Genomic DNA, 13,120 nt, shown 5'->3' with positions numbered 1-13,120 from the left:
TATTACCTCGTTTTGGTGTAATACATTTACTAAGTAGCTTCTTGAGACTGGGACTGAGGGTATTTTTAAAGTTTTTGAATAGCTGAATGTGTTATTACTTTAATCTCACTTGGCTGGAAGTATGAGGGACACAGATTTTAGGGTCCCAATAACTTTCCTCAGTCTGTTTCTTGGGCTGCTGTGAGCGCGTCTGATGCCCAGGACAATGCACATAAGCTGTTTTTCCCTCTCTGAAGTTTCTAGATCTCCTTACCTCTGCTGTTCGTGCCGCGCAGCTTGTGGGATCTTAGTTCCCCAACCAGGGATCGAGCCCAGGCCCTCAAGCCGTGAAATCGTGGAGTCCTAACCACAGGACCGCCAGGGAATTCCCAACTTTGCTGTCTTAATTTCATAATGATGTCACTTGGAGTGGGTCTTCTTTAATCATGTGGCTGGGCACTCAGTGGACCTTTGAACCTGGAATCTCAGATTTTGCAGTTGAGGAATTTTCTTGTGTTAATTCTCTAATAATTTCCTCTCAGATCTTGTCTGTTCTTTTTAGCATCTCTATTCAATCAGATGTTGGCCCTCCTCGGTTCAGTCTTTAATTTTCTTACATTTTCTAATTTCCCCTTTGTCTTTCTATATTCTGGAAGATATTCTCAACTAATCAACTTTTCCTGTGAAATTTTAGGGGCTTTTTTTTTTTTTTAAGGAGCTCTTTCTTGTCTTCTGATTACTTTACAGCAACAGAAAATCATCTCTTATCACTGAGGAGACAGTTGTTTTCCTTAGTTTTCTTCTACTCTTTCCATTATCTGTTGTCCTTTATATTCCTCTGTTCTTTGTCTGTCTTCCAAGTTCAAGGCCTGACTCAACTGTCTCTTCATCTCTCATTCTGTTTCCTTATTTAAGCTGAGGCACTAAGCAACTGACTAGGAGTTCTGTGCAATGGCAGGGCTGTAAATGAGGGAGATTCACTGTGACAGTATCCTGGAGGCCTCCAAAGTCTGTAACTGCAAGTCCTTCCCCTTCATCTCTCGGGGATTTTACCATTTATTTGTATCTTTTTCACTTAATAGTTTATCATCCCTGCTATTCACTGAACAAATATCTCCTGGGCACTGACTTTGTGCTGGATCCAGGTGATCAGAGTATCTATGATGAATTTGCTTTACAAACATAGAACCAATTACAAGTGAGGCAGTGTGTTTGGTGGTAAAGAGCGTTGACTTCGGACAGAGCCTGACTCCATGGGTTTTAATCTCAGCTCCTCAGACTTGTGAATTTAGGGAGTTACATGAGCTCTCTAGGCTCCACTTGCCAACTTAAAACAAGGAGAATTATGGTACCTTCCTCAAAGGGTTGTTATGAGGATTGAACAAGTCAGTATATGCAAAGAGCTTAGAACAGCACCTGGGATGGAGTAAGTTCCACAGACGTATTTGGCCGTTATCATTTTAAAATAATTTGTGAGGGTTATTTCTTAAGTAGCTTAACCAGTTTTCATGCGGTTTCACAGCATTCACTGGGAAGGGAATTGACCCTGAGGACCTGCTGCTGTGCCAGATGCTATGCTAGGTGTTTTACATGTCATTCCATTCCAGGTTAAGCCTCAGAGCCTTAAAAAGTAGATATTATTTCTACATCTCAAGTAAGAAAAATGAGGCTCAGAGAGGGAGACAACTTGCTGAGGGCTCCACAGCTGATATGAGGTGGAGCTGGGACTTGAACCCAGGCTTGTCTGACTTAAAGTGCAGGCTTCCCCACCTCTCATATGCCTGCCATCTGTGAACGGACAATTCCAGCTGTAATATGCCAACTCCAAATGGTTCCCATTAGGACCCTAGCAGGCCTGCACAATCCCGTACATTCCTTCTTTTCCTAGTGATATGGTAAATTAATTAAATGCTATTAAAGTTATATTGGGTTGGCCAAAAAGTTCATTCGGGTTTTTCCATACGAGGCCACCGGAAACCCAAACGAACTTTTTGGCCAGTCCAATAAAATAGCACTTCTTCATAAATATCCTCCACCTTAACCTGGAATTTCCCCTTCAAGTACTCTGAGCTGACGAAATCTCACTCAGAGGTTTTTAAGCTCAACTCCTAGGAGACTAGACTTAGTTAAAGCATGAAGCAGAATCTCTAAGCAGGAAAAGCTTTCCCAGTTTAAAGGGCCTCTCCATCAAGGATGAACTCTAATATACATGGACACCTGGCAAGAGGGACTGTACAAAGCAAGAGGTAGGATGAGCTGTGAAATAAAAAGAAGACCAAAAGGAAAGTGATGGTGCCAACGTCCAACCACCCAGAGCCTGAGAAATTCTGGCTTCTTAATGAAGTAGAAGACACAATACTCACAATTTCGCCAGTAGGCAGGTGGATAGTCTGTGGTGCCTGCTTGTTCAAGAATTTGTTTAATAAGCGGATATTGGCAAATGTCCCCCGCGCCATGATGGCGTCGTTACCTCGGCGGGAGCCGTAGGAGTTGAATTCTCGTGGAGTCAAGCTGATAACGAAAGCAGGAGGGGAACTGGTTTAGTGAACTGAGAGAAGATTAAACTTGGCTTACCCTGAGAAAAGAGAAAACCCACAAACCTAGGTGTTTCTCTAAGTCTGCTAAGTATTGTTCTCCAAGGCAGAAAAACTGTTCCCATGGCTTCAACTGAGGGCAGAGTGAGAGGTGGCAGGTGGGATTGTGAATCAGTATGCTCCCAGCAGCAACCTACAGTCTTATAAATCTGAGTAGAGCAATCGGGAGGGACTTTAATAGGAGTATTTATTTTACTGATTCAGTAGGGTAGCCTATAAAGCTTCACAAAAGGTAAAATACTAAAAATGGGTAAAAAAAAAACAAAGGAAGCAAAGGGAATACTCAGGGTAGGCCAGTCAGGTAGAGCCAAGAATGGGGACACATAAAATACCTTCTATAAACTAAACAGAAGTAGGTTCAAATTTGTCCCTGAGTTACCAGGAGCTCAGTGCAATGAAAAGACACATAACTGGCGACATGACTTAGAATTTTCGTAAGATCAAAATCAGGGCAGTGCCAAAGAGGCAGACAGGAATAGCTATCGGTGGTCTTAAAATCAAAGAAAAATCTTGTCTGTGGGTCCCAATGAAAGGACACTTTGCAAAATGAGTAACAACATCTTAAAATGAACATGGTGACCAGTTCACTGGGCTGTTTCTTATAATGCTAGGAAGCGTGTGGTTAATGATTTATTAGTTAGATCTAATTTGAAGATTGAGAGTCTATGAATGGGCTTCAGGAGTAGGTGAGTGTGGCTATGAACCCCTGAAATTATGTCCAAAATGTGCATGTGCATTTTTATGAGAAGGTATATCTCCTTTCATTCAATTCTCTAGAGTATCAATAATCACCAATCTAAAAAGGTGTTGGTCACTGATCATTTTCTAGTTTCTTCCTCCAGCCTCAATCTAGTGTTTCTCTAGTTCCTCTGTTTGTTCTTAGAAGCCTTTTCTCCCATTCATTCACTCAACAACTTTTTATTGAGCACCAACTATGTGCCAGGAGCTGTTGTGGGTGAACAATGAACAAAACAAATTAAGATCTCTGCCTTTGCAGGGCTTACATTCTAGAAGCTGGAGACAAAGAAATTTTTTTAAAGAGCATCCTACACACGTGTTCCTAGATTGTGGTTAATACCTCAGAAAAAAGAAAAGGTAGACCAGGGCAAGGAGAACAGGAGTATGGTGGGAGTGAACTCATGGAGGAAGACTTGAACTTGGTGAGAGAGTTAGCTAAGAGGGTATCTTGGGGAAGGGCATCCAAGAGGAAAAAACAGCCAGCTCAACCAAAGGCTCTCAGGCAGAAGGGTACTTGGCCTTGCTTGGAACATTCAATGAACAAGGTGGTGGGCAATGTGTCCCGAGCAGTGTGGGTGAGTGGAAGAGCAGGGACTCACTGACTCATCTTGAATATCACCTGCCCTTTTCTACTTGCTGATGGACTTGTGTCTCCCACTCAAAGCAGAATCATATCCCTTTAAAATCTCACAATATGTATCTGTGTATAGGCAGTTCCCATACATTTTGAAAAGTAGTTGCCCTGCGTTGAAGAAAAATCTTGACACAGACCCACTGTGCATCATCTCCTCTAGATGTGGGCTATCTTCTTAAACTTACAACACTCACATTTCTGGGGAATATGAAATATTCTTGGTCTGAATGAATAGACTGTCCCATAGGGTGCACTAGGAAAAGGCAGAGATGAGTGAGCAGGATAGAAAGGGAAATTCATGAAGAAAATGGGTTAGTCACTAGGCAAGTGAGATGAGGGGCAAGGCAGCTATCCTTTCCTACTGGGAAAAAAAAAGTGTTGAATTTCGTTCCTCAAATTGGCTCTGGGCCCCATCCCTGAAGAAGCTGATTCAGGAGGTGGGGACGGGAACCAGGAACTTTTAAATCCCCAGACGACTCTCATGAAAGTCCCATTTGGGACCGACATTGATTGATAGTGGTATATTAAATAATAGTGGATAATACTGTGAAAATCGGTACGTGACTGAAGGATTGCTGAATGGATGCGTAAACTGCAAATCCTTGAAGTGGATCTCTGTAAAGAATATGTCTCTCAACCAGGAAATATCAATGCATTTCCAGTTCTAGCCCTGTCGAGTGCTTCAAGTGTAACCAGACTCTGCCACAGGTGAAGAGCAGAGCCTTGTACTTTAACAGTCAGCCAAGCTGGGGGCTGGGATGACAGCTGAGTCTAATGAGTACACCTGCTCAGAAAGAAGGTCCTCATCCCTGCTGGGGTTCACGTGCTGATGGATCCTCCCAGGGAAGCTTCGAAGCAGCAAACAGAAAGACCAATTGGTTTTCAAGCCCCAGGGTTCTGTGAAAAACCGAAGTGTGACTCCAAGGAGACCTCATGAAAAGAGAACTGCTGGCCTCACTCTCTCCATTTCTGCCTTCAGGCCTTCCTCCCCTTATTCATTACTTACCCTCTGTTAGTTAAGTAGCGAGCAGCAGGGCTATTTCTTGCAATATTTCCAGCCGGAGAGATGTGGTCCGTTGTTACTGAATCTCCCAAATTTAACAGCACGTAGGCATCCACTATAGATTTAGGGGGCCGAAGATCCAAAGTCTACCAAAGAACACAGTAAGTCAGTGTTTGCCCAGGTTTTCTCCAACATGTCACCAGGGGAACCCCAACAGTAGCGGTCCATGGACCTGAACCAGATGACAGCCCTATATCAGCGCATAGAAAATTCTAGTTTTATTGGTTTTTTCAGGGGTGTTTAGAAAGGTGAGGTGAATTTATGCAAAATATTCATATCTCACTCTTGAAGGGAGGTGAAGTATTGGCACTGTCCCCTCGAAAGCAACAGGGATGCTGCTGCAAACGACATTCTCTTTCTCCACATCCAGAGAAGGCCTCAGATGCTAAGGACAGCAGGAGTCCTCCCCGTCCCACCCAGGGCGGTGCAGACTCCTTGATCATCAGTTTCAGAGAAGATTTCCCTTGTTTTTATGGATATAAGGTTTAAATATGGATTTTGCAAGGCAAGAAACTTTTTGAAGAACTCGTTTTGTTAAAAAGTAAAAAGTCCTACCAGGTCTTCAAAGAATGGTGGTGACTTAATGTATGTAGATTTGGGATTCCAGTAATATAGCTTATCTGATGGGGCTGCTAAGGCATTCCAGCTCTCATTCACAGTCTTGGGGAAAAAAGAAAAAAGGAAAGGCAGATCTAATCACAGTCCATCCTAAGGAAAATTTAACATGCAAACACAAACATATATTCAAGCTAAGAGCACGGTGAAAACCATTCTTATTCTAAATGGTCACACAACAGAGTTCCTCTATACTAAGACAACACCATGCTAAGTAATTTAAAAATACATGTGCTCTGTGATAGGCAGCTTCTGGAATGGCCCCCACGGACCTGCCTTCTAGGATTCACACCCCTAAGTGATCCCCTCCTGCTGAGTAGGGGCTGGGCCTAGTGACTCACCTCCAGGATTAGGTTATAAAGAGACTCTGCCTTCTGTCACTTTCACCCTCTTACCCTCGCTTGCTTGCTTACTTGCTCTGATGGAGGCCAGCTACCATTCTGTGAAGAGCAGGTGAAGCGACCCACTAGTAAGGCACTGAGGGCAGCCTCTAGCTGACAGTCAGTGAGGAGCTGAGGCCTTTACCCACAGCACGTGAGGTCCTTTATCCTGCCAACAACCACATGAGTGGTCTTAGAAATGGATCTTCCCCCAGTTGAGTCTTCAGATGAGACTGCAGCTCCAGATGACACCTTGACTGGGGCCTTGTGAAGGCACACACACCCTGTTAAGCCGCACCTCCATTTCTGACCCATGGAAACTGAGATAAAAAAATGCTTGCGGGCTTCCCTGGTGGCGCAGTGGTTGAGAGTCCGCCTGCTGATGCAGGGGACACGGGTTCGTGCCCCGGTCTGGGAAGATCCCACATGCCGTGGAGCGGCTGGGCCTGTGAGCCATGGCCGCTGAGCCTGCGCGTCGGGAGCCTGTGCTCCACAACAGGAGAGGCCACAACAGTGAGAGGCCCCCGTACCACAAAAAAACAAAAACAAAAAAACTTGCTGTTTTAACTCACTAAGTTTGGGGGTAATTTGTTGCAGAGCAATAGATAACTAATACATATACTTATAATTTATGAAATAATCCAGATTGTACCCCAGGGGAAATTAGGTATGCTCTGAAGATTCTGGGAAGTAGACCTCCAGGTCATAAGGACATTAGCTAGTAAAAGACAGCTGCTATGCATTCAGATTGGCTTGAATTAGCTCTACATGTCCATTGACTCAGACTTTGGAGGAATACATTTAACCCAATATCTACCAAACTCCCTTGTACCATTTCCCAATGAGCAGCTTGTGGGATTCACAGTGCATGAATATGACCCCCGTGTGACTCTGCTCCCCAGTCTTCCCTCTTGTTTCATTCAAACCACCAGCCCCAGGCTGAAGCCCTTGGGTCAGCCTATCACAGAGACTAGGGAAAGTGGTAACATCCAAGGGGCTCAGAAAATGATGCTGAGCCCCATACATTTTCCCTGTATTTGGAAAATGCACACCAAGTTTTTTTTTTTTATTTCGGTAGTTTGATAGGGTGGTGTTTCCTACTGAGTGGCTTTTATTTTTTTTATTATTTTTTAAGCATGCAAATACATCTGAGAGGTGCATTCAACCATTTGATGCCTCAGTGACACACTACAGTGACATCAGGGGGTCCTCAACCATAGTTGATGCACGCCCCAGGCTGCCTGAGGAAGGGGGGAGCTGTGGAGAGCTGGCCAGGAACCACACACAGCTGAGGCCTTTCCTCCTGAGGCTGCCGCTCACTTGTCCAACTCTGGGAACATCTGGGGAGTGTGGGGTCCGGAAAAACGTGAGTCTTAGGAGAAAAATGATGGGTAGCCACTTCCCCAATCATCTGAAGAAATGTTACTTTGTATAGCTGACACCGCCACTGGCCTCAAGGGTGGCAGAGATGATGCATAAGAGCAGCTTTCCCTCACAGGTGGGCTGGGACCTCACCTCTATTTTCTGATAGACCTCCTTAAACATCCCAGGGATGACATACTGACGCTCCACTGCCTGGATCTCATCTCTGGTTGGCCAGATATCTCTCAGAAATACCTGTTGTCCCTTTGCATTTACCCCTGGGGAAAACAATGTTTATTAGTGAGAAAAACATCTCATACCCCATTTTCATCGCCACGTACAGTCAGTCAAGTCTCGTTCAGGGTAGTTACGTTCTGTAAAGCCTACGTGCACACTCAGAGAATACTCAGTCACTGCCCCCAGGGGACACACAGGTTAGGCTCCCAAGAGCCTCCATCCACAACACTGTCGTCAACTGATCAAGACATAACCCTGTTTTATGCGTGTTTCTGTTTCATGACACCTTACTTCATACATACTGTTGATGCATTCACACTGAACTCGCAAGCCTGTCTAACACGAGGCTCGTCACAGCCTTCTTGGGCTTAGGAACGCTACACAGCACTTTAGCACTACTCTTGGTGGTCATTTTAAACAGTGAAATCACCAATAAAAAGCACAAAAATGTGAAAAACATGGTGCTAAACAGAGCTCGAACAGGACACTTGTTTGCAGTATAAGACCTGCAATAAAAAGGCAGAATGGGGCTTCCCTGGTGGCGCAGTGGTTGAGAGTCCACCTGCCGATGAAGGGGGCACGGGTTCGTGCCCCAGTCCGGGAAGATCCCACATGCCGCGGAGCGGCTAGGCCCGTGAGCCATGGCCACTGAGCCTGTGCGTCCGGAGCCTGTGCTCCACAATGGGAGAGGCCACAACAGTGAGAGGCCTGCGTACAGCAAAAAAAAAAAAAAAGGCAGAATGTTGCCTTGTTCGACCTCAGCTGAGAGCAGGCACAGTGAGAGACTCAAGGTTTTCACACCTGCACCCCTCCCCGCCCCCACCCGGTGCACATCTGTGAGTGACCATGGGAGAGTGATGAGCATTGATTTTGGGGTTAAAATCCATTTTAATGAGTAGTCAAATTTGCAAATATGGAATCCATATATTATGAGGATAAACTGTATGTCTAAAGCTATGATTTCCTGAAAGTAAATTCCAGGGCACCATTTTCATATTATCTAATCTGCTTATTAGCATAGGTTGAGGAGGGTACAGCAAAGAGACCAGAGGAAAGGAAGCAAAGCATCCTGTCCCCAGAATTTCAAGAAGCTGTACTATGTGGATGTGTTCCTACAGAGGAGACATTAAAACAGTGCCTATCATTAGATTAAAGTGGGAGCTGGAAAGGAAGGGACTGGAGAAGAAGCCAGAATGGCAAGATCTCCACTACTGTGGGTATTTCTTCCCCTTTTGTCGTCCCTCCCCCTTTAGTAAATTCTTGTTTAACTATTTCAGTTATGTCTTAGCTGTGTATTGGGGCATAAAGAAAAGACTCCTCCTCTGATCTCTGGAGGGTCTAGCCTTCACTATTTATTAAGGAAAGCAATAACTTTCTCCCAGTAATGTTTTCAGATACATTGGAAAAACTGTAACCCCCCAGAAAAGATCTTACCCAGTGGCTCTTTCTCAAAGTCGATCCGGATGGTCCCGGCAATTGCATACGCTATTACTAAAGGCGGAGAGGCTAAATAGTTGGCCCGGGTATTGGGGTGGACTCGCCCTTCAAAATTCCTGTTCCCAGACAGTACTCCAACAGCAACAAGGTCCCCCTGTGTGAGGCAAGGGGAAAAGCAGGTCGCAAAGAGAAGAGAATGCCTAGGCTCCATTTGTCAAAGTTTTCTCTTTAAGCTTCCCCTTCACCTGGTCCTCTCCCTGGGAAGAAGAGCACACAGGGTGACCCTGTGGGAGACACTCTGGGTCAAAAGCAGCTGAGAGACACATTCAGTGGTTTCTGCTCATGAGAAAATAGCAGGTTGGTCAGGAGGCGGCATCCTGGTTATTTTGCTGCTGGGGCCTGAGAACAGGCGGGGAAGACTGCAAGTTGAAAGCTAAAGGAAGCCACACTGACTGATAGGGATTCTATAATTAATGCAAAGCAAACCAAATAGTATTTCTCAACGCTACAGAATTTATGGGCCAAAAATCAAGCCAATGCAGTTTAGTTTACATTCATTTGTCTGACTTGGAACCAGTTTTCAGACAACAGGAACAAATGATTCTGGCGCCTTCTGCAGTCAAAACCATGTTTAGGGACCACACGTGTGCCAGGCGCTGCACTATGTCCTTCGTGTCCACTATCACCTTAATGCTCACAACTCTATGAAACAGGTGCTATTATTGTCTCCGGTTACAGTTGTGAAAACTGAGCACAGAGGTTAATTAACTTGCTCAAAGGTATACAGTTAATAAGTTTCGCTCAACTCCGAAGACCGTACTCTTAACCACATCCTATGCTTCCCTGGACCTTCTTAAAATTACCAGCCTTTTGATCACACATCATATGAAACATGACAACAGCTCTTAAGACCCACAAATTCCTCTGTAATCACCTGCGTGATGGCTTCTACCACAGCTTCAGGTAAGGGCCCACTGTTGCCAATGCAGGTCATGCAGCCATAGCCCACCACATCAAACCTAGGTGCAAGAGAGAAGCACAGGATGGAGAATGACTCTCAGTGGGCTCACCTGTTGGTTACGGTTCCTGGAGACCACTGACTTAAGTAAGTTTAGTACAGGGCTGTCTCTATAAAGCTTTCATTCTTGGGAACATTTTGATCTACTACTCATCCATTCTAGATCATTCAATTAAGAGTCCTTTTTATAATTTACTTTTTTAAAAAACTGAAGTATAGTTGATTTATAATATTATGTTAAGGTGTACAACAAGGTGATTGTCATATACAAACACACACACATATTTTTTCAGATTATTTTGCACTAGAGGTTATTACAAGACATTGAATAGTGTTCCCTATGTTATACAGTAAATCCTTGTTGTTTATCTTTTTTTTTTTTTTTTGGCCACGCCACGCAGCATGCGGGATCTTAGTTCCCCAACCAGGGATCAAACCCGCACCCCCTGCAGTGGAAGCCCGAAGTCTTAACCACTGGACCGCCAGGGAAGTCCCATATCTATTTCATATATAGTAGTGTGTATCTGTTAACCCCATACTCCTAATCCCACCTCTCCCCACAATCCCTGCTTTCCCCTTTAGTAACCATAAGTCTGTTTTCTATGTCTGTGAGTCTGTTTCTGTTTCGTAAATAGATTCATTTGTATTATTTTTTTTAGAGTCCACCTACAAGTGGTAATATATAATATTTGTCTTTCTCTGACTCACTTCACTTGTACGATATTCTCAAGGTCTATCCATGTTGCTTCAAATGGCAATATTTCATTCTTTTTTATGGCTGACAAGTATTCTATTGTGTATATGTATCTTTAGCCATTCATCTGTTGATGGACACTTAGGCTGTTTCAATGTCTCAGCTATTATAAATAGTGCTGGTATGAACATGGGGGTGCATGTATCTTTTCAAATTAGAGTTTCTGTCTTTTCTGGATATATTCCACTGACTGCTGGATCATATGGTATCTCTAGTTTTAGTTTTTTAAGGAAGCTCCGTACTGTTTTCCATAGTGGTTACACCAATTTACATTTCCACCAACAGTGTAGGAGGGTTCCCTTTTCTCCACACCCTCTCCAGCATTTATTATTTGTAGACTTTTTGATGATGGCCATTCTGACTGGTGTGAAGTGATACCTCATTGTAGTTTTGATTTGCATTTCTCTAAAAGTTAGTGATGTTGAGCATCTTTTCCTGTGCCTGTTGGCCATCTGTATGTCTTCTTTGGAAAAATGTCTATTCAGGTCTTCTGCCCATCTTTTGATTGGGTTGTTGGTTTGTTTGTTTTTGATATTGAGATGTATGAGCTGTTTGTATATTTTGGAAATTAATCCTCTGTCGGTCGCATCATTTGCAAATATTTTGTCCCATTCGGTAACTTGTCTTTTCGTTTTGTTTATGGTTTCCTTTGCTGTGCAAAAACTTTTAAGTTCGATTAGGTCCTATTTGTTTATTTTTGCTTTTATTTATTTTGCCTTGGGATATTGCTACAATTTATGTCAGAGAATGTTTTGCCTATGTTCTCTTCTAGGAGTTATATGGTGTCATGTCTTACATTTAGATATTTAAACCATTTTGAGTTTAGTTTTGAATACGGTGTGAGACAATATTCTAATTTTATTGATTTACATGAGGCTGTCCAGCTTTCCCAACATCACTTGCTAAAGAGACTGTCTTTTCTGCATTGCATATTCTTACCTTCTTTGTTGAAGATTAATGACCATAGCTGTATGGGTTATTTTTGGTCTTTCTATTCTGTTCCATATAATTTACTTTTATAAGTAATTTACTTTTTAAATTTATAAGAAAATTATAAGGAGTCTATCTGAATGATATGTAATTTTTAAAAGTTGAAATCAGATATGCCATTTGATGTCTTTATTCACTACTCTTATTATATAATCCCAAGGACTTCTGACTTTTATGAGGCACATGACAAAAATCTATGTCATCCAAATGAGGAATAGTGGATTAATTAGAGAAACTGTATTTGGCAACAAATAACTAATTGACTTCAAGGAATCAGAACATTTTCAGGCATGGGAAATAATTATTTTCATACCAAAGGGCAGATTCAGTTGCAGAGCCAACACTAGCCCATAGCACACCTTCATACAACTGAGAAAAGACGCCCCCTGCCCCAGGAGTGCAGCGCTACAGCAGAGCACAGGCTTGATATCAGCCCCTGCTCTCTTCACAGACACCCTTGTCTGATGAACAACCAGTACAACTGTACAGGAGGGCCCTGCTCTGTCGGAATGTGAGAGTTTGTCTGTTTACCATCTGACAGAAGACTACGCAATTAGACACCATCAGATAAGCTTACATCCATTACAAGGTGACTTAGCAAAATACCTGTGGAATACAATAAAACAAAAGCAATGGTGCAAGAGATTTCTCCCTCACCCAAGCTGAGACAGGTAAGGCATGACTCCACTTTCTCGCAGGTAGTAGGTGACCACACCACTTCCAGGAGATAGGCTAGTTTTGATGTAAGGCTTCACGTTCAGGCCAGCATCCACAGCCTTCTTTGCTAACAAGCCTGTGAAATGGTAAACACAGACATGGTGTGTGGGGCTGCCCACTCTAGGTGCCACGGACATTTCAGGAAGGAGACTGACTTCAGTCTGCACTTCCTGCACTGCCTGACAGAGCCCCATTCATGTTGATGCTTTCTGCCATCTTTGTTGCCTGACAGAAATCAAAAGCTCGCTGGCCCAAAGTCATTTACGTGTATTCAGTAAACTCAAAATTAGCCATGGACATGAAGAAAAAGATAAAAAGAGCTGTGCCTTTTTTTTTTTTTAAAAAAGAGATAAACCTGAACCATTCATGATTGTATTATAGAATGAGTTTTTAATTTTTGGAGGGAAAGCAGTCTTTCTAATTATATTTTATTTAGATGAAAAATAATAGGAAGGGCCCCTTCTTAAAGTATATGAATTGTGTACTTGTTGGTGAGGAATACAGTCTGCCTAGAAGATAAAATCTAGTCCTCAGATATTTCTTGAAGAGGAAGATCAAGGGCTCTTGGGCCACTTGACTCTGGGCAAATACAGAGACTATTT

The 13,120-nt window shown here is 43.2% G+C and overlaps 1 protein-coding gene across 1 annotated transcript in view; it reads right to left on the bottom strand.

Annotated features, from left to right (window-relative positions):
- Window positions 1–13,120, bottom strand: part of ACO1 (aconitase 1) — a 58,958-nt gene that overhangs the window by 7,329 nt on the left and 38,509 nt on the right. Inside the window, exons 12-18 of the mRNA XM_082656069.1 lie at window positions 12,459–12,594; window positions 9,974–10,058; window positions 9,037–9,193; window positions 7,519–7,643; window positions 5,564–5,668; window positions 4,952–5,094; window positions 2,343–2,490 (exon numbers count right to left, since the gene is read on the bottom strand). Coding sequence (XP_082512195.1) covers window positions 2,343–2,490; window positions 4,952–5,094; window positions 5,564–5,668; window positions 7,519–7,643; window positions 9,037–9,193; window positions 9,974–10,058; window positions 12,459–12,594 — 899 coding nt within the window. The remainder of the gene's footprint in view (window positions 1–2,342; window positions 2,491–4,951; window positions 5,095–5,563; window positions 5,669–7,518; window positions 7,644–9,036; window positions 9,194–9,973; window positions 10,059–12,458; window positions 12,595–13,120) is intronic.

This window comes from Grampus griseus (genome assembly GCF_964374135.1).
Source record: "Grampus griseus genome assembly, chromosome: 6".
Lineage (NCBI taxonomy): Eukaryota > Metazoa > Chordata > Mammalia > Artiodactyla > Delphinidae > Grampus > Grampus griseus.
The sequence above is the reverse complement of the archived record's forward strand: the minus strand, read 5'-3'. Positions and strand labels throughout refer to the sequence as shown.